Here is a 19,173-nt window from a genome sequence, read left to right as displayed (position 1 = left end):
GTCATAGGATATACATTTTTTGTGTTCTTTTCGTAAATTGCTACGAATGCTTTTCGTAAATTGCTACCATGCTTTTCCCCTCTGCAATGATTTTTTTATACTAAGAATAAAGGGACTGGAGCTAAAATTGTTTGGCTTGAGGCAGAACAAAGTTTTAGTTCATTTTTGTGAAAAAATGTGTAGACATTTTGCTGAGTTTTTCCTCTCCTGTTAAGCATTCTAGCACATGGTTCATTTTTATCACCACATGTACCTAACTGTGTAGCATTTCTTTGGAGTTCTAATGTAGGAAGGTTACCATTTCATTCAAGCCAAATACATGACTGCCATCTTGTCCCTGAAGGGTAATATATTGAACCTCATGACTAAAGGCCTGTAATTATGCTTGCCTTCAACTTACGCTGACTACATTGTTATCTTAATAGACCACTGGCAATGATTTGTAGATTGATAGACATTTGACCATTAACCATGCCATTAATAAATTCGTCTAGACTTACATTTTATGAAGTTTTATTTTTTTAACTGCAGTTTTCCTTACATTCAAAATATCTGGGGCAGATTTTCAAGTTGTTTTTGGATCATAAAACTTTTTCTTTAATTCAGAGAGAGATTAAGAAGGAAATTGAGAGGAGAAAAACTGGAAAAGAAATGTTGGATTATAAAAGAAAACAAGAAGAAGAATTAACAAAAAGAATGTTGGAGGAAAGAAACAGAGAAAAGGCAGAAGATAGGGCAGCTCGAGAACGTATAAAACAGCAGATTGCATTGGTAAGTCTTAAATTTCCAGACATTCATGAAATTGTTTTTCTGTGCACAGTAGCTTTAGATTACTACCAGACTGTGCACACAAAAATAGTTTTTAGTGACTCATAGACTACCAATGATGAGCTTCCTTTTCTTAGAAATTGTAAATGGATTAAAATAGTTAAGATTAAAATTAGAGTTGATTTTTTTCAAAGTGAATTTTATTCATATTTTTTAAATTTATGACTTTTATCAGCATTCAGAAAGCAGCTTTTAAAGATTCCCTAGAAAATAAGCTAAGTACCTAGTAGTCTTCTCTAGTCACAGGCACACTTTTTTGCAACATTCAAAGGACTTAGGCACATCATAAAGCTTACTTTGCAACAATTGCTTTTAGAATTCATCAGCTGCAATACATATTAAAACCATCCCGCCAGGTGTGGCTCATGCCTGTAATCCCAGCACTTTGGGAGGCCGAGGCAGGCTGATCACCTGAGATCGGGAGTTCAAGACTTGCCTGGCCAACATGCTGAAACCCGTCTCTACTAAAAATACAAAAATTAGTCGGGTGTGGTGGTGGGCGCCTGTAATCCCAGCTACTTGGGAGGCTGAGGCAGGAGAATCACTTGAACCCGGGAGGTGGAAATTGCAGTAGGCTGACATCGTGCTATTGTATTCCAGCCTGGGCAACAAAAAGCGAAACTCCATCTCAAAAAAAAAGAAAGAAAACCATCCCTACCTTAATATTTTTTGTTCATTTGGTCAGTCAACAAGTTTTGGTTGAGCATTCATTATTTATTTATTTTTGAGATGGAGTTTTAGTCTTGTTGCCCAGGTTGGAGTGCAATGGCGCAATCTCGGCTCACTGCAACCTCTGCCTCCCGAGTTCAAGCAATTCTCCTGTCTTAGCCTCCCAAGTAGCTGGGATTACAGGCACATGCCAACATGCCTGGCCAATTTTTGTATTTTTAGTAGAGACGGGGTTTCATCACATTGGTCAGGCTGGTCTCGAACTCCTGACTTAAGGCGATCCACCCACGTTGGCCTCCCAAAGTGCTAGAATTACAGGCCCAGCCTTGTTGAGCATTTATTATGTGCCAGACCTCGTTCCAGTCTTGGAGATACAATAATGAGCAAATTCCTGTCCTTGTTTCCTTAATAATAATTCTGGTCTCTGACAGTTGATAAAACTAAAAAATAACAGTTCCAGAATGTTAAAGTTCGCATATGGTGTTAGAGAATTTCAGGCAGGAAGGCACAGTGGCTCACAACTGTCATCCCAGAATTTTGGGAGACTGAGGTGGAAGGATTGCTTGAAACCGGGAGTACGAGACCAGCCTGGGCAACAAAGCGAGACCCCACCTCTACAAGAAAAGAAAAAAATTAGCTGGGTATGGTGGCATGCACCTGTAGTCCCAGCTACTCTGGAAGCTGAGGTGGGAGGATTGCTTGAGCCCAGGTGTTCAGAGGCTGCAGTGAGCTGTGATTGTACCACTGCACTCCAGCCTTGATGACAGAGCAAGACCCTGTCTCTTAATAAAAAAAAGAATTCCATGCATACTTCTGTTTGGAATTGTGTGAATTGACCATTCTGGCAGTAAAGCTAATTGGTTTTTAATGATGTTTTAAAGGACCGTGCAGAGAGAGCTGCTCGTTTTGCAAAGACAAAGGAAGAAGTAGAGGCTGCCAGAGCTGCTGCCTTGCTAGCCAAACAGGCAGAAATGGAAGTCAAGAGGGAATCTTACGCAAGAGAAAGAAGGTACTTTATTTCATGCTGAAGTATCTCTCCACATAGGGGCTGAGGAGAATGATTATAGGCGGTTTTTAACACTGATGTGTACTGTGGTTATAAGCAGTCAATTCCAGAGGGACATATTGATTCATTTGACAGCTCCCAATGATATCTATCATTTCGTGTTGGTGTACACTAAAAAAGTACTACATAAATAACTTTAAGAGAGGGCCCAATAAGTATCTGTTTTCCAAAGACAGAAATGATTTGTAACCAAATGAATATAATGTTTATCTCATACGTAGTAGGATTCTTTAGTTGTCAGAATCCCCCATCAGATAGTTTTAAGCAAAAGAGGAGACACGTTGGCTCTGCAGTTCAGAAATCCAAGGGTGAATTTGGTTAGGCGTGGCTGTTTCCAGCGATCTAAAGGATATCATTAAAATTTCTCTCTCTCTTTTTAATTCTTGGTGTCTTCTGTTTTAGCTTCATTCTCAGAGAAACTCTCCATGGTGTCAGGAGAGCCCAGCACCTCCTGGCACTTTCAGGACCTTGAATTCATGATCCCAGACAGAAGAGATTAACCTTTTCTCTCTCATGCTTGTATTGAGAATGAAAATTCCGATTGCCCCTGTTTGGATCATGTGGCCACCTTCAGACCAGTCAGTGTCCACATGTGTGGGCCCTCTGGTTGGAGGAGGTGACATGTCCAACCTTGTGGCGAAGGAGGTGGGGGAAATGTTACTGATAATTATACCAGAATGAATGACACATAGGAGGGTAAGAAGGCAGTTCCCAAAACAAAAATATGTTGAAAAGACAAAAAAAGTTTAGATTTCCAGTACACCTTGCTAGTTGGATTATGGTTGATACTTATTGTCTTCTCTGTGCCTTTTCATATTTCCATATTGGACAGTTAACAAGTAGTATTTTGTAATCAGAAAAATTATTTTTTAAAAATAATTTTCCAAAAATGATGAAGTAATAAATTTAACAAAAGTGTAAGATTTGTGTGCTAAAAATGACAAAACATTGTTGAAAGATTTAAGACCTAAATACATGGAAAGTATTCTATGTTCATAGATAAGAATACTTAATATTGTTAAGATGATAATCCTCCCCAAACTGATCTATAGAGTCAACGTTCCTACCAAAATTCCAGCTGCCTTTTTTCCATAAATTATAAACCTAAAATTCATATGGAAATGCAAGAAACAAAATAGTTAATCTGGAAAATGAAGATGGATGACTCATACTTCCCGATTTTCAAACTTACTACAAAGCTATACAGTGATGTAATGATACAAGATGAACATATGGACCAGTGTAATAGAATGGAGTCTCTAGAAATAAACCCTTACATTTATGAACTGTTTATTTTTGAAAAGGGTACCAAGATTATTGAGTGGGAAAGAAGAATCTTTTCAACAAAAGGTGCTTGGACAACTGAATAGCTACATGCAAAATAATGAATTTGGACCTTTACCTCACAACCACGTACAAAATTAACTCAATGGATCATCTACTAAAAAGTAAAACTGTGTAAAATATATATTCTTAGAGGAAAAAAGAGGAGTATATTTTTGTGATCTAGGAGTAGCCAATAGATTGTTAGACATGGCACTAAAAGCACAGGAACAAAATTTAAAAATAGATAAATCAGACTTCATCAAAATTTAAAACTCTTGTGCTTTGAAGGATATCATCAAGAAACAGCTGACCGGGGGCGGTGGCTCACGCCTGTAATCCCAGCACTTTGGGAGGCCAAGGCGGGCGGATCATGAGGTCAGGAGATCGAGACCATCCGGCCCACACGGTGAAACCCCGTCTCTACTAAAAATACAAAAATTAGCCGGGCATGGTGGCACATACCTGTAATCCCAGCTACTTTGGAGGCTGAGGCAGGAGAATCACTTGAACCCGGGAGTTGGAGGTTGCAGTGAGCCCATTGCCACTGCACTCCAGCTTGGCAACAGAATGAGACTCTCAAACAAACAAACAAACAAAAAGAAAAGCTGGGCGTGGTGGCTCACGCCTGTAATCCCAGCACTTTGGAAGACTGAGGCGGGCGGATCACTTAAGGCCAGGCCTGAGTTCAAAACTAGCCTTGCCAACATGGCAAAATCCCGTCCCTACTGAAAATACAAAAATTAACTAGGCATAGTGGTGCACACCTGTAATCCCAGCTACTCGAGAGGCTGAAGCATGAGAATCGCTTGAACCAGGGAGGCAGAGGTTGTAGTGAACCGAGATCGTGCCACTGCGCTCCAGCCTGGGTGACAGAATGGGACTCTGTCTCAAAAAAAAAAAAAAAATGCAAAGAACAACCCATAGAATTGGAGAAAATACTTGCAAATCATATATTTGATAAGAGACTTGTGTTTAGATTATAAAAAGAGCCTATGACTCAATTATAAAGACACCCGGTTCAAATATGTGGAAAGGATTTGAATAGACATTTCTCTAAGGAAGATACACAAATGGCCAGTAAGCGCATGAAAAGATGTTCAACATCATTAGGCATTGGGGAAATCAAGTCAAACCCACAATGAGATACTATTTCTTTTTTTTTTTTTTTTTTTTTTTTGAGGTGGAGTCTCGCTCTGTCGCCCGGACTGGAGTGCAGTGGCCAGATCTCAGCTCACTGCAAGCTCCGCCTCCCGGGTTTACGCCATTCTCCTGCCTCAACCTCCCGAGTATCTGGGACTACAGGCGCCCGCCACTTTGCCCGTCTAGTTTTTTTGTATTTTTAGTAGAGACGGGGTTTCACCGTGTTAGCCAGGATGGTCTCGATCTCCTGACCTCGTGATCCGCCCGTCTCGGCCTCCCAAAGTGCTGGGATTACAGGCTTGAGCCACTGCGCCCGGCCATGAGATACTATTTCACACCCACTAAGTATGCCTACATGTAAAGAGAAAGTAATAAGTGTTTGTGAGGATGTGGATAATTGGGAACCTTTCTGTGTTACTGGTGGGATTGTAAAATGATATAGCCACCTTGGAAAACAGTTTGCTAATAACACAAAATGTTAAGCATAGTGTTATTATAGGACCCAGCAGTTCTACAGCAGCAGTTTATACAACAGTTTATATCCAAGAGAATTGAAAACGTCCACACAAAAACTTGTACATGAGTATTCCTAGCAGCATTAGTCAAAATAGCTAAAATGTGTTAATAACCCAAATGTCCAGCAACTGAAGAATGTGTAAACTGTATCTCATACAACAAAGTTTTTTAGCAGTAAGAATAAGAACTGATACATGCAACAACATGGGTGAACCTTGAAAATATAATTTCCATGAAAAAAACAAGTTACAAAGGTCACATACTGTATGATTCTATTATATGATATGCCCAAAATAGACAAATTCATAGTAGATTAGTGGTTGCCAGGGTCTGGAGGAGGGAGGTATGGGGAGTGACTGCTAATGGGGTTGGAGTTCCTTTTTGGCATGATGCAAATGTTCTGGAATTAGATAATGATGATAGTTGCACAATTCTGAATATATTTAAAAACCAATGAATTGTACACTTTAAAAGGCTTAATTTTTGTTTGTTTGAGACGGAGTCTCACTCTGTTGCCCAGGCTGGAGTGCAGCGGTGCGATCTCGGCTTACTGCAACCTATGCCTCCCGGGTTCAAGCAATTCTCCCTGCCTCAGCTTCCTGAGTAGCTGGGATTACAGGCATACACCACCATGCCCAGCTAATTTTTGTATTTTTTAGTAGAGAGGGTTTCGCCACGTTGGCCTGGCTGGTCTTGAACTCCTGACCTCAGGTGATCTGCCCACCTTGGACTCCCAAAGTGCTGGGATTACAAGCGTGAGCCACGGCACCTAGCCTAAAAGGGTTAATTTTTTAAGATGAATCTCAGTAAAGCAGTTATTAACAAATAAAAAGATCTGATATGGTGGGAAAAACTATTGTCATTGCACATTTCCACTTCCATTTTCTGTAACTTAGTGATATGGTTAATACATAGACGTGAAGATTGTGATTTTAATTTTCTTTTTTGATAGCACTGTTGCAAGAATTCAATTCCGTCTTCCTGATGGTTCTTCCTTTACAAATCAGTTCCCTTCTGATGCTCCTCTAGAAGAGGCAAGGCAGTTTGCTGCACAGGTAAATTTATGTCTTGAGTTGTAGTAAAAATAGATGTATATAGTTTAGTAAATTGTAGGAAGGGAAAATTTCAAAGCAGAAGTTGAATGTGAATAAATTGTGACCTCTCTGGGAGGGAGGCACAAGACACCTCTGAGATATTGTGGAAATTCTGTTGTGTGTTAGTGCATATGGGAGTAACATATCTGCTTTGTGTGCAGAAGTAGGAATTTGCTGATACTGTACAATAGGTCCTGGGAACTTTTCTTCTTTAAAATTTTTTGAGACAGGATCTCACTGTGTTGCCTAGGCCGGAGTGCAGTGGTGCGATCACAGCTCCCTGCAGCCTCGACCTCCTGGGCTCAAGCAACCCTCCCACCTCAGCCTCCCAAGTAGCTGGAACTTACAGATACTGCCATGCCTTGCTAATTTTTGTACTTTTTGTAGAGACAGGGCCTCACCATGTAGCCAGGCTGGTCTTGAACTCCTGGGCTCAAGCATTCCTCCCACCTCAGCCTTGCAATGTGTTGGGATTACAGGCGTGAACCACCTAGCTCAGCCACTGGGAACTTTTTTCACTGATTAGTAGACTCATTGGAGGAGTGACAAGCAAGTGATTTCCCGAAGGTCTAATGTGATGGAGTTGTCCCACTACCCTGAAATGGAAGCAGTTTTTCTCAGTCTTCTCTCCATTTCCTACAGATTGCTTAGGGGCTGGTCATTTTCCTACAATCTGCCTGTTGGCTAAGCAAAAAGAGGCAGTAAACTTTATTGACAATAGTATCTTCTTCAGGAATTTACTTCCAAAAGGTGGCTTTACTCAAAATCTGAATGGAATATATATCTTAAGATATAAGTAGTTTTCAATTTGTTTTTATTTCCTGATTGATTCCTTATTAAAATGGATTCTGAGTATCAGATGTCCTTTGGGTTCTAGGCTCATTATATGTATCAGTATTTTTTTCATATATATAACTTCAAGGTTAAAATTAGGGAGTTGGATTCAGATCTTTCCGCCAGACCTTTTCTCCCCCATTTGGTCTTCTTACTTACAGGTTTCAAGAGAAGGACACCTCAAAAGCTGTTCACCTTCTTGCACTGGTGAATTAGGCTAAACAATGTAAACATTGATTTTTAAAACTGTTCCCCCCTAAGCTTTACAGTAGAAGCAGTCCCAAATAGACGCTTTCATTCTTCTTTTGTCTTGGAGCCTCCCACAATGTGTCCCCTATCCTGAGTTTCACTGCTTTTGCCACAGGTAAATAAAGAAGGGACTACATGGGAAAAAGAGATCTTTGACATTTGTCCTATTAAAACTCCACCTCAGGCCAGGCATGGTAGCTCACACCTGTAATCCCAGCACTTTGGGAGGCCGAGGTGGGTGGATCACGAGGTCAGGAGTTCAAGACTAGCCTGACCAACATGGTGAAACCCCATCTATTCTAAAAATACAAAAATTAGCCAGATGTGGTAGTGTGCGCCTGTAATCCCAGCTACTCGGGAGGCTGAGGCAGGAGAATCACTTGAACCCAGGAGGCAGAGGTTGCAGTGAGCTGAGATTGCACCACTGCACTGAAGTCTGTGCGACAGAGCAAGATTCCATCTCAAAAAAAAAAAAACAGGCTGGGCGCGGTGGCTGACACCTGTAATCCCAGCACTTTGGGAGGCCGAGACGGGCAGATCACGAAGTCAGGAGATCGAGACCATCCTGGCTAACATGGTGAAACCCCGTCTCTACTAAAAATACAAGAAATTAGCCAGGCGTGGTGGCGGGCACCTGTAGTCCCAGCTACTCGGGAGGCTGAGGCAGGAGAATGGCGTGAACCCGGGAGGTGGAGCTTGCAGTGAGCCGAGATCGCGCCACTGCACTCCAGCCTGGGTGACAGAGCGAGACTCTGTCTCAAAAAAAAACAAAAAACAAAAACAACTCCACCTCACTACAGTTACCAAGTTTTGTATTTTTATATGTCTTTATAACAGTGAGGGTAAAAAAATAAAAATTAAAACTACAAAAAACAAGTTAATCTCCTTCTTTGGAATCTTCTAGGGAAAGATACACAGATGTCTAAGATTTTACAGTGATTTTTGTATATAGAGACTTAAAATTGTGAGGGTAATTATGGTGCTACCCATTGTACGTTCCTGGATCTGGGATTGTGTGTATCATGTAGGTTGATTATGGACTATTTGTGCCTTGAGACAAGGAGGAGGCTACATTTCCTGAAGGTATATATGAGGGAAATACTGGTCTAGTCCAGATTCTTAATAGGGATTACCTGTAATCCAAATGTGTGTTCATGAGACATTAATGTAAGTTTGCCAAAGGATAGTGAAAACCTAATGATGAACTGCAGCAGTGCTTAAAGGAGATACACAGTTGTCCATTTTTACTCAATTTATTTGTGTTTTTAGGAACTACATTTTGCTATTTTGTGGTCATCTTTGAGTTACAGAAGCGTTTAAAAACTGTTTGGATTTGATAGCTTTTCAGCTGCTTAGGGGCTGGAAGCACAATTTTATACCTTTTTTTGAGTTAACATGTAATGAACTTTTAAAATTAAGGCAATTTTAATTAAAGCAGTCATTTTGGATTCATCTGAGTAATGTAATATCTTAGTTTTAAAGGCACCCTTGTAAGTTTTTAAAACTTATGTTACAGACTGTTGGCAACACTTACGGTAATTTTTCGTTAGCAACCATGTTTCCCAGGAGGGAATTTACCAAAGAAGATTATAAAAAGAAGTTACTGGATTTGGAACTTGCCCCAAGCGCTTCGGTGGTACTACTGCCAGTATGTATAATACAGATGCATTTTTTTCTCTTCTTATCATTAGCTGTTTATCATACTCTTCATTTCTTACAATTAGGGGAAAGGAAGTGCAGAGGTATACTGTGGGTAATTAAAATTCAAGTTATCCAATAATTAGATGAATTTATGATTCCATTATCCTGTGCTTTATTTGTATTGCTGATATTACTTGTGAGACATGAAATAGTTTAATTTTCAACTTTTTTCTTCACATATTTTTGTGTACAAAAAAAGACCAATAGAAGACAATAAGAAATGCAGATTATCAGCCTAATCCACACACTTAGTGTCTTTTATTTATATACGCTCTACTGTTTGCCAAGTTTTAAAAAAAAAATTATTTTAACATAAAAATAACATGAATATTCAAACAGATTATCCCATTTGATCTGCACAACAATATTTTAATCTCTGGTGAAGAAAAGAAGACAGCTTAAATGACTGCTGCCAAGGTCCTACCTTAAGTGCCATAACTAGGATGAGAGCCTGGGTCTTCTGTGTCCTGGTTAACATAATTTTTCTTGCTCTATACTAGACATGTCCCCCACCCCAAAACAGCTCTCCAGTAATCAGGATTTCATTGTTTAAACCATTTTTTTTTTTTTTTTGAGACGGAGTCTCACTCTGTAGCCCGGGCTGGAGTGCAGTGGCCGGATCTCAGCTCACTGCAAGCTCCGCCTCCCGGTTTTACGTCATTCTCCTGCCTCAGCCTCCGCAGTAGCTGGGACTACAGGTGCCCGCCACCTCGCCCGGCTAGATTTTTGTATTTTTTTAGTAGAGACGGGGTTTCACCGTGTTAGCCAGGATGGTCTCGATCTCCTGACCTCGTGATCCGCCCGTCTCAGCCTCCCAAAGTGCTGGGATTACAGGCTTGAGCCACCGCACCCGGCCTAAACCATTTTTTTAATCAGCAAGAAAGACTTTTCTTATAAAAGTTTAATATTCTTAAAAAATGGCTCATTTCACTGAGAACTCCTTTCTAGTTTGTATATTATAATTTCTCTTAAACAGAGCTCCAAATAATTATAACATACAATTACATACAATTGTATATATAATATAGAGTATTATACAATTATAATATTGTATATCTAATATACAGTATTACACAATTACAATATTGTATATATAATATACAGTATACAATTATAACATTGTATATATAATATACAGTATGCAATTATGATATTGTATATATAATACACAGTATTATGCAATTATAATATTGTATATATAATACACAGTATTATGCAATTATATATAATACACAGTATTATGCAATTATATATATACACAGTATTATACAATTATAATATTGTATATATAATACACAGTATTATGCAATTATAATGTATATAATACAGTGTTATGCAATTATATTGTATATATAATATACAGTATTATGCAATTATAATATTGTGTATATATAATACACAGTACTATACAATTGTATATATAATACACAGTATTGTGCAATTATATATAATATATAGTATTGTGCAATTATATAATATACAGTATTATGCAATTATAATATTGTATATTATAATTTATCTTTAAAAACTTATGGGAGTCTTCAGAAGTTTTTATATACCTGAAAAACAGCAAAAGATATCATTTCACCCTCTTGAGGTAAACTAAAATCAGTAGGACCTCCTTTTCCAGATGAAAGTTTCGTCTGGAACCTTGGGTATGATGTGATTGTACTAATGTAGTCTTTATCTAGGTTTGTTTATTTCTTAATTTCTAGGCAGGAAGACCAACTGCATCCATGGTACACTCTTCCAGCGGAGACATTTGGACCTTGTTGGGAACAGTACTTTATCCATTCCTTGCCATCTGGAGATTAATTAGCAATTTCTTGTTTAGCAGTCCACCTCCCACACAGACTTCAGTGAGAGTAACATCGTCAGAACCCCCAAACCCTGCATCATCTAGCAAATCAGAAAAAAGGTATCTGTGTGTGTTTTCCCCATTTATAAAATATGTAAGTCATGCCCAATATCTTTTTTAAAGTAAAAAATTGAGTACTTTGCCTTTCTGTATATGTCCTCTCCAGTTCCCACAGTGGAGGAGAAAAACTCAGATGCTCTGAAACTGTATTATATCATCTCTCCTCAGCTTTGTAAAACCAATTTTATGGAAAGCAGCTTCACCTCTGCTGGTTTATTGTTTCATTCATTGAAGTTTTCTTTATCCCATAACTATCAAGGCAGATTTTTTTTTTCTAGTAACTTCTTTCTTCCTAACCATGTTTTGCTTGACACAAGATATTTCATTCCATTAATTGTTCAGGGTCATCTTGCATAATTACTGTAGATGAATTACTCTGCTTTGATAATTTTAACCCTGTTGGTTATTTTATATACTGGCTGATAGCCTTGTCTGGATCATTCAAAGAAGGACCAAATTGCAGAAACAGGTTATTCGTTTGAAAATTCTCCTTCAGAGAATTATTTTGGACTAATCCCTTAACCAGGAGGCCAGGGCCTGAGCAGTGGCTCACGCCTGTAATCCCAGCACTTTGGGAGGCTGAGGGGAGAGAATTACTTGAGCTCAGGCATTCAAGACTAGCCTGGGTAATATAGTGAGACCTTGTCTGTACAAAAAACATTTTTTTAATTTGCTGGGCACATATCTGTGGTCCCAGCTATTTGGGAGGCCGAGATGGGAAGATCACTTGAGCCCTGGAGATTGAGGCTGCAGTGAGCCAAGATTGTGCCATTGCACTCCAGCCTTGGTGATAGGGTGAGAGTGAGATCCTGTCTCAAAACAAAAACAAAACAGCATTTATAGCAGATAGCATGCAATTGTTAGCATAGTAATACAACACTGACAATTTTAACTCGTTGTCTTTGTTAAGCTTTTGCATATTTGAAACAGGTTAACGGGAAGTATTTTCGTAGAAAGTAAGATTATGCCCCTTTCTAATAATTACATAATAATGTAACTTACTGTAATGAACACCTCTGTTAAGCACTCTGTGAGGCCTTTTTTAGGCATTATAACAAATCTTCACAGCAGTCCTATGTGATAAGTAATAGAAATTCTTTCCTCTTTGCCTTCAGTGTGGAGAACCCCTAGTCATGTGTTTATGGATTCCGTAGGTAATGACTTATAAGAGTATTGGGCTGCTTTGTCCTTTATTTTATTTAATAACTATTAGGCAGAAAGACCAGTTATCTACTAAGTATATTACTCTAGTGAGGACACAGGGAAACTCAAACAAGGCTGAATCTTACAACTCTTAACTGAGCAATGGGTGGGAGCATTTAATACTGAATTACTGTAATACAGGATAGCTTGTTGTGTGTTTTTTTGTTTTTTTGTTTTTTTTTTTTGAGGCAGAGTCTCGCTCTGTCGCCCAGACTGGAGTGCAGTGGCCGGATCTCAGCTCACTACAAGCTCCGCCTCCCGGGTTTACGCCATTCTCCTGCCTCAGCCTCCCGAGTCGCTGGGACTACAGGCGCCTGCCACCTCGCCCGGCTAGTTTTTGTATTTTTTTTTTAGTAGAGACGGGGTTTCACCGTGTTAGCCAGGATGGTCTCGATCTCCTGACCTCGTGATCCGCCCGTCTCGGCCTCCCAAAGTGCTGGGATTACAGGCTTGAGCCACCGCGCCCGGCCACAAAAAAAAAATTTTAATGAGCTCTGTGTGATGATGGCGTGTGCCTTTAGTTTCAGCTGCTTGGCAGGAGGATTGTGTGAGCCCCGGAGTTTTGAGGCTGCAGTGAACCATGATCGTGCCACTGCACTCTAGCTTGGGCAACAGAGGGGAGACCCTGTTTCAAAAACAAAAACAAAAAAATAAAAACACTTTTTTCAAATAAGAGAAAGATCTTAGATTGGAACAAAGGATGGAATAAAAGTTGTGTCAAAGACAGGGTGAAGCTTTGTGTTTCACTGTTATTTTTTCCTTTTTTCTCTGTCCCCTCTAGAGTTACAAAAGTATATTGGCTTAAATTTTATCCTTGTACCTTTGTATTTTCAGATGAGGAAGTCCTCTTTGTTCTTAATTGTTTATAAATAAGTCATTCTTAAAGATTTTGTGAAGGATTAAAAATTGACCCTTTCTGTCAAGCTGACTGGAGCTTTGGATAGTCTCTAGGGTGCTCAGTTACAAATGTTTTAGTAGATATGTCAGCTTGCATAAATAACAAAGGAAAGATTAGTTGGCAAATGGTCACACTCCTCTAAAGCTTAGTAAGTCACTAAGAAACACAATGAAAATGGAATATATGATTTGGCTGGCTGGCTTGACTTAGAGATCAGATGAAGCTACAGTACCAAAGACTACTAAAGTCTAGTACTGTGTTAGTAGATATAATGGTCTCCCATGGACTTTCCTTAGTTTAGATGGCATTAAAAGTAAAACTTAGTTGCCTGTAGTGATGGAAGTTGGAAGGAAACAGCTTGTATTACTGTTGTTTTTATTTTATGACATCTTCCCTTTGCTCCCTCTTTTGTCATATCAGGGAACCAGTGAGAAAAAGAGTGCTGGAAAAACGTGGAGACGACTTTAAAAAGGAGGGGAAAATATACAGATTAAGGACTCAAGATGATGGTGAAGATGAAAACAACACTTGGAATGGAAATTCCACTCAACAGATGTAGTGTGACAAGTATAATATGTGCAATAATCATTGTTTCTCTTATGATTTAATTCAACTAAAATTCTACTGGAGAAGTGGGACTGCTTTATCTTTTCCAACTGGTCTATAAAATGTCTTTCTATTCCTGCTTAGTGGGTGTGGGTTGAAGGTGTTTAACTCAGAAAAGTAAAGACAGGAAATAACTGTCTGCTAGGTCCTTGCTTATACAGCAACCACTGGCTAGAAGCCTAAAAGAACCAAAAAGTCTGCCGCAGCCTGCCTCCATCAGCTTCTTACTCAGTATTTCATATGCCCATTAGCCCTGTGCTGTCAGATGACACGTTTTGTTTAGAGCTACTTTGCGCCAAGACTCTTAAGCCCAAAGTAATTGCTGTGTCAGTGAGTAATTTGATTCTGTGTCAGAGCATTTTAACTAGCAAATCAGATGAGAATTTATGTTTAACTTCTCTTTTGGCTCATCAGCTGCAAGCAAAATCTTGTAGTTTTTGATCTTACTTAAACACTGAATAAAAAAACTTTCCCAAAAATTGGAATGATCTTATTTTTGCTTTGAGTTTTGTTATCTAGCATATTTTTGTTGCACAGGGCTCTGTTTTGTTTTTTCCCTAGTATTGCCCTGGAGCTGTCTCGGGAAAGTAGCTGGCTATGTTACTTTAAATATCACTGAAGAAATTTTCTGACACACACAAACTGCTGCCATGTGACTTGTCTCCTAAGTCAGTGAGGCACAGCACTTTGTTTGCATAAAGTTGATGCAAAACAGCTGCTAGTCTGCAACCTAGCTTTCCCTCTCACCTTTAATTGAAGTTTTGTCCTCAATAATTACACAAGGACCTAGAGTACCTATAGGACAAGAAGTATAGACTAAAGATATGCCTTTAGTCATTTGGTTTTTCTTAAGTTGAGATTCTTATCTGACTTACATGTTACATATGTCTTTATTAGTGGAGACCACTGAACTAATGATGTTTGAAAATGGTTCCTCTGTTTTAGATTGGAAGATAGCACTCTTGAGTGGACATATGGAAAGACTGTGACTTTATTTTGTAATGAGAGGAAGAAATTTTCTCAGAGCAAACTTTCTGTGTTTTACCTGTGAAATAACAGCAACTTTTAAAAATGGTGACAGTGTTGGCAAGGAAACAGCAACACAGGCTATGCTGTTGGTGGAGTGAAAACCAGTATAATTCTGAAAAACATTTATCAGAAACTTAAAATAGTTCATACTGTTTGATCCAGTAGCTTTTTCTAAATCATAAATGCAGACAACATTTAGGTATAGACATATTCATTAAGTGTTATTTATTTTACTCAAGAACTGGAAACCAACTAAATGCCTTCTATAGAAGTAATTTTTGATGAGGATAAATGGTACAATACTAATTAACAACTTGGTTTAATATGTTTACTGAGCATCTGTTAAGTGTTGGGCAAAAGAAGCAGGATCCAGAGCTATAGGTACAGTGTAATCTCAGCTTTGCAAACACATTTTCTACATAGATAGTACTAGGTATTAATATATATGTAAAGAAAGAAAACACACCAAAACATTAATAATGGTAAGATTGGTTTATGTGATCTTAGTGGTATTTTTGGCACCCCTATATGTTTTCCAAATTTTCAGCAGTGATATTATTTCCGTAACTTAAAAAGTGAGTTTGAAAAAGAAAATCTCGAGCAAGCATCCCATTTAAATAAAGGTTTGTCATCTTTAAAAATAGAGCAATATGTGACTTTTTAAAAAAGCTGTCAAATAGATGTGACTCTACTAATAATTATTAGAAATACATTTGGAAAAACATGGAGTACCTCAAGTCAGTTTGCCTTGAAAAATATCAAATATAACTCTTAGAGAAATGTACATAAAAGAATGCTTCGTAATTTTGGAGTAGGAGAATCCCTCCTCAATTTTGTATTTTAAAAAAGTACATGGTAAAAAAAAAAATCACAACAGTATATAAGGCTGTAAAATGAGAATTCTTCCTAACCTCTTACCCCAGTACTATTCTCCAGAGGTAATCTATTAACAGTTTCTTATGTAATTTTCAGAAAATTTGTATGCGAATATAAGCAAATATGTAATCTTTATTTTTTAATAAATGGGATCATATTATATATTCTACCCTGCATCTTGCTTTTTTGCTTACATAGTCTTGAGATCATTTCCTGTCGACACCGAGCTACCTCATTCTTTTTTTTTTTTTTTTTTTTGAGACGGAGTCTTGCTCTGTCGCCCAGGCTGGAGTGCAGTGGCCGGATCTCAGCTCACTGCAAGCTCCGCCTCCCGGGTTCACGCTATTCTCCTGCCTCAGCCTCCGGAGTAGCTGGGACTACAGGCGCCCGCCACCTCGCCCGGCTAGTTTTTTTGTATTTTTTAGTAGAGACGGGGTTTCACCGTGTTAGCCAGGATGGTCTCGATCTCCTGACCTCGTGATCCGCCCGTCTCGGCCTCCCAAAGTGCTGGGATTACAGGCTTGAGCCACCGCGCCCAGCCTTGAGCCACCGCGCCCGGCCACCTCATTCTTAATGGTTGCATAGCATTCTGCTTGATGAATGTTACTGCATTCAGCTTACTGTTCATGTTCTGGTGACATTCAGTGGTTATTACACATTTTTGTTCTTCTATTATAAAAATTGCTACCGTAAGCAACCTTGGGTGGGAGGTATAGTCTACTGGGAAAATACACCTTTTGAATGTGTTTGTATAACTTGCTAAGTGAAAGAAGAGTGTTTGCAGTTTGGATTATTAAAGATGTTGTTGCATTGCCTCCTCTACAAACTGAATTTGAACCCCTACCAGCAGTCGAGAATGTCCATTTCCCACACCTTTGCCAACACTGCGTTATCACACTGTTAGCTTTGTCAAAATGGTAGATGAGAAATGATACGCATCTTGTATGCATTGTATTTATCATGAATGAAGTTAGCATCTTGATGTTATTGATCAGTCTTATTTTGAGAACTCTGTATTGCTTGCCAATTTTTTTGTTTTCATATTTTTATTACTGATTTATAAGACTCCTGTGTACATTAAAGCCATTTGCTAGCATATGCGGTAAACATTTTCTCCTTTTTTTTTTTTTTTTTTTTTTTTGAGACGGAGTCTCGCTCTGTCGCCCAGGCTGGAGTGCAGTGGCGCTATCTGGGCTCACCGCAACCTTTGCCTTCTCCTGCCTCAGCCTTCCGAGTAGCTGGGACTACAGGCACCCGCCACCACGCCCAGCTAATTTTTTGTATTTTTAGTAGAGAACGGGGTTTCACCGTGTTAGCCAGGATGGTCTCGATCTCCTGACCTCGTGATCCGCCCACCTCGGCCTCCCAAAGTGCTGGGATTACAGGCTTGAGCCACCGCGCCCGGCCAAGGAATGTCTTTAGTATCAATTTTAGAACCACCCCCACCCCTATCTGACAAACTTTTCCAGTCAATTGATGGAGAAAAATGCTTGTGCACCACAAGCTCCTGACTGCCAGGTTGGGACTCATGGCGTTGAAACGTTTTGAGAGGGAAAGGAATGCTTACAAGAAGCAAATTTCAAGTATGATCATCCTTTTAAGACCAGCCCGAAATTACTCTGTTTTTACAAAACATTTTCCTAGCTATCTAGATGTAATATATGGGCCAATCAAGTGTTTAGGTGTTTCACACTGAGATTGTCTCTCAGCACATTTGAGGGGATTATGAAGAACATCTCTCTCTCTGCTCCCACCACTGCCCTGGAAATGCTATGTGAATGGGTGAACACACGAAAGGAGCATTTGTGCTTTTCATTGCTGTCTCCAAGTTGTGCTTGCCAGAGACAATGAGACATGGTCCTTGGCCTTAAGAAGCTGATAAATACACAATTCCAGTATAGAAACTGGATGGTCAAGTTGTACTAGGGGATATTTACAAGTAAAGCAGACGAAGGAGAATCTGCCTGGGGATTTCAGGGAAGCCATTCAGAGGAGGAAGTACATTATTTCAGCTGAGACTTGAAGGCATTTTCAGAAGAAAGGGCATCCTAGGTGGAAGGAATAGCATTTGGGAAGACACAAACGAATACAGATAGTTGACCTATGTGCATTTTAGAACTACCACAAATTGGGAAAGGAGGAAGGAAACAGGCTAAATGAACCAAGGTCAGATGGGAGAGAGCTGGGGATGGCATAAAAAGGGGCAGTGGGGGTGTTGGGTGGGAAAAGGCCACTTTCTGCATGTTGTGGTATTTGCCCCAAGGAATATAATGTCAACAGAAAGACTTAATGGGAACTCCAGATGGCTTGTGTGACTTCACAACTTCTCTTGAACCTACTTTCTCAAGGAGGGGCAACCATAGGAGAAAGAACAGTCTGCTGTTTTTATTTTTTGGAAAACACAAGATGTGAAGCTAGGGAGAGCTTGCAGAAGGGCAGGGATGATATTGCAGTCTATGCAATGGAGTTGATTTCTTATAGAAAGGATTTTTATGGTTTTTACTCCCTTAACAACTTAACCCTTAACTCTGAAACTTAAAACAGCCCCTTAAGTTGAAGTAAGTGGTTCACAGACCCCACTAGACCAGTAGCTGCACGTTTCTGCAAGAGCTACTTGCTCCTTAAATGCCCAAATGAAAGCTCTGATACTGGAGCAAGATGCAGATATTTCCATTTTAATCAGTAACTGGGAATGCTTCAAGATTAAAGTCATCTCTAATGTTGCAGCAGGACTTTATGGAGAAGTCCAGCATGAGCAGAGTCCAAGACCCCAAGGAGTTTGGTAGCCAGCAAAGGTAGATGAAGAAACTAGGCCTGCTTCACAGAACTTGAGGTGGTAACTCATCAGAATGAAGACACCGGGCTCAATTCCTGTTGGCTTGGTTGTGTTTTCCCTTGCTTAGAACGCTTGCAGTACTTGTATGAGAGAAATGCCAAGCCACAGACTCCAAGAAGCACAAGAGAAAAGAGAACGTACAAAGCTGTCTGTGCTTCTGCAGTGCCGAGCATTAGCCCCAGGAACCGCACCTCCTCCTCTCTCACGGGGCTGACGGTGGGTCCAGCATCTAGGAGAGGACACAGGGTGGTTGGTGCTCTGGCACTGATTGAGTTCTCAGATTTCTGAGACCCCAGCAGAGGCTGCACGGTACCCCAAATCTGCACAGCCATTGATGGGTTGCTGAGGTGGAGGTACCCATCCCCTTTCACTGTGTGTCAGGAG

General features: G+C 39.6%; 2 protein-coding genes and 1 long non-coding RNA gene across 3 annotated transcripts in view; 1 reads left to right on the top strand and 2 right to left on the bottom strand.

Moving 5' to 3' along the window:
* Window positions 1-16,122, top strand: part of UBXN4 (UBX domain protein 4) — a 42,621-nt gene extending 26,499 nt beyond the window's left edge. Inside the window, exons 8-13 of the mRNA XM_033231655.1 lie at window positions 607-771; window positions 2,379-2,506; window positions 6,498-6,600; window positions 9,239-9,370; window positions 11,139-11,341; window positions 13,863-16,122. Coding sequence (XP_033087546.1) covers window positions 607-771; window positions 2,379-2,506; window positions 6,498-6,600; window positions 9,239-9,370; window positions 11,139-11,341; window positions 13,863-14,001 — 870 coding nt within the window. The 3' untranslated portion in view covers window positions 14,002-16,122. The remainder of the gene's footprint in view (window positions 1-606; window positions 772-2,378; window positions 2,507-6,497; window positions 6,601-9,238; window positions 9,371-11,138; window positions 11,342-13,862) is intronic.
* On the bottom strand, window positions 14,603-17,088 carry LOC117095074. The gene is made up of 2 exons (XR_004441800.1): window positions 16,517-17,088; window positions 14,603-16,184 (listed from the first exon to the last, which is right to left on the bottom strand). It is a non-coding gene; the product is annotated as an uncharacterized LOC117095074 (long non-coding RNA).
* Window positions 17,089-18,313: 1,225 nt separating this feature from the next.
* The window catches only part of LCT (lactase), a 53,510-nt gene continuing 52,650 nt past the window's right edge, over window positions 18,314-19,173 (bottom strand). Inside the window, exon 17 of the mRNA XM_033231652.1 lies at window positions 18,314-19,018. Within this exon, the coding sequence (XP_033087543.1) occupies window positions 18,798-19,018 (221 nt within the window). The 3' untranslated portion in view covers window positions 18,314-18,797. The remainder of the gene's footprint in view (window positions 19,019-19,173) is intronic.

This window comes from Trachypithecus francoisi, unplaced genomic scaffold (genome assembly GCF_009764315.1).
Source record: "Trachypithecus francoisi isolate TF-2019V2 unplaced genomic scaffold, Tfra_2.0 Lachesis_group13, whole genome shotgun sequence".
Classification (NCBI taxonomy): domain Eukaryota; kingdom Metazoa; phylum Chordata; class Mammalia; order Primates; family Cercopithecidae; genus Trachypithecus; species Trachypithecus francoisi.
The sequence above is the reverse complement of the archived record's forward strand: the minus strand, read 5'-3'. Positions and strand labels throughout refer to the sequence as shown.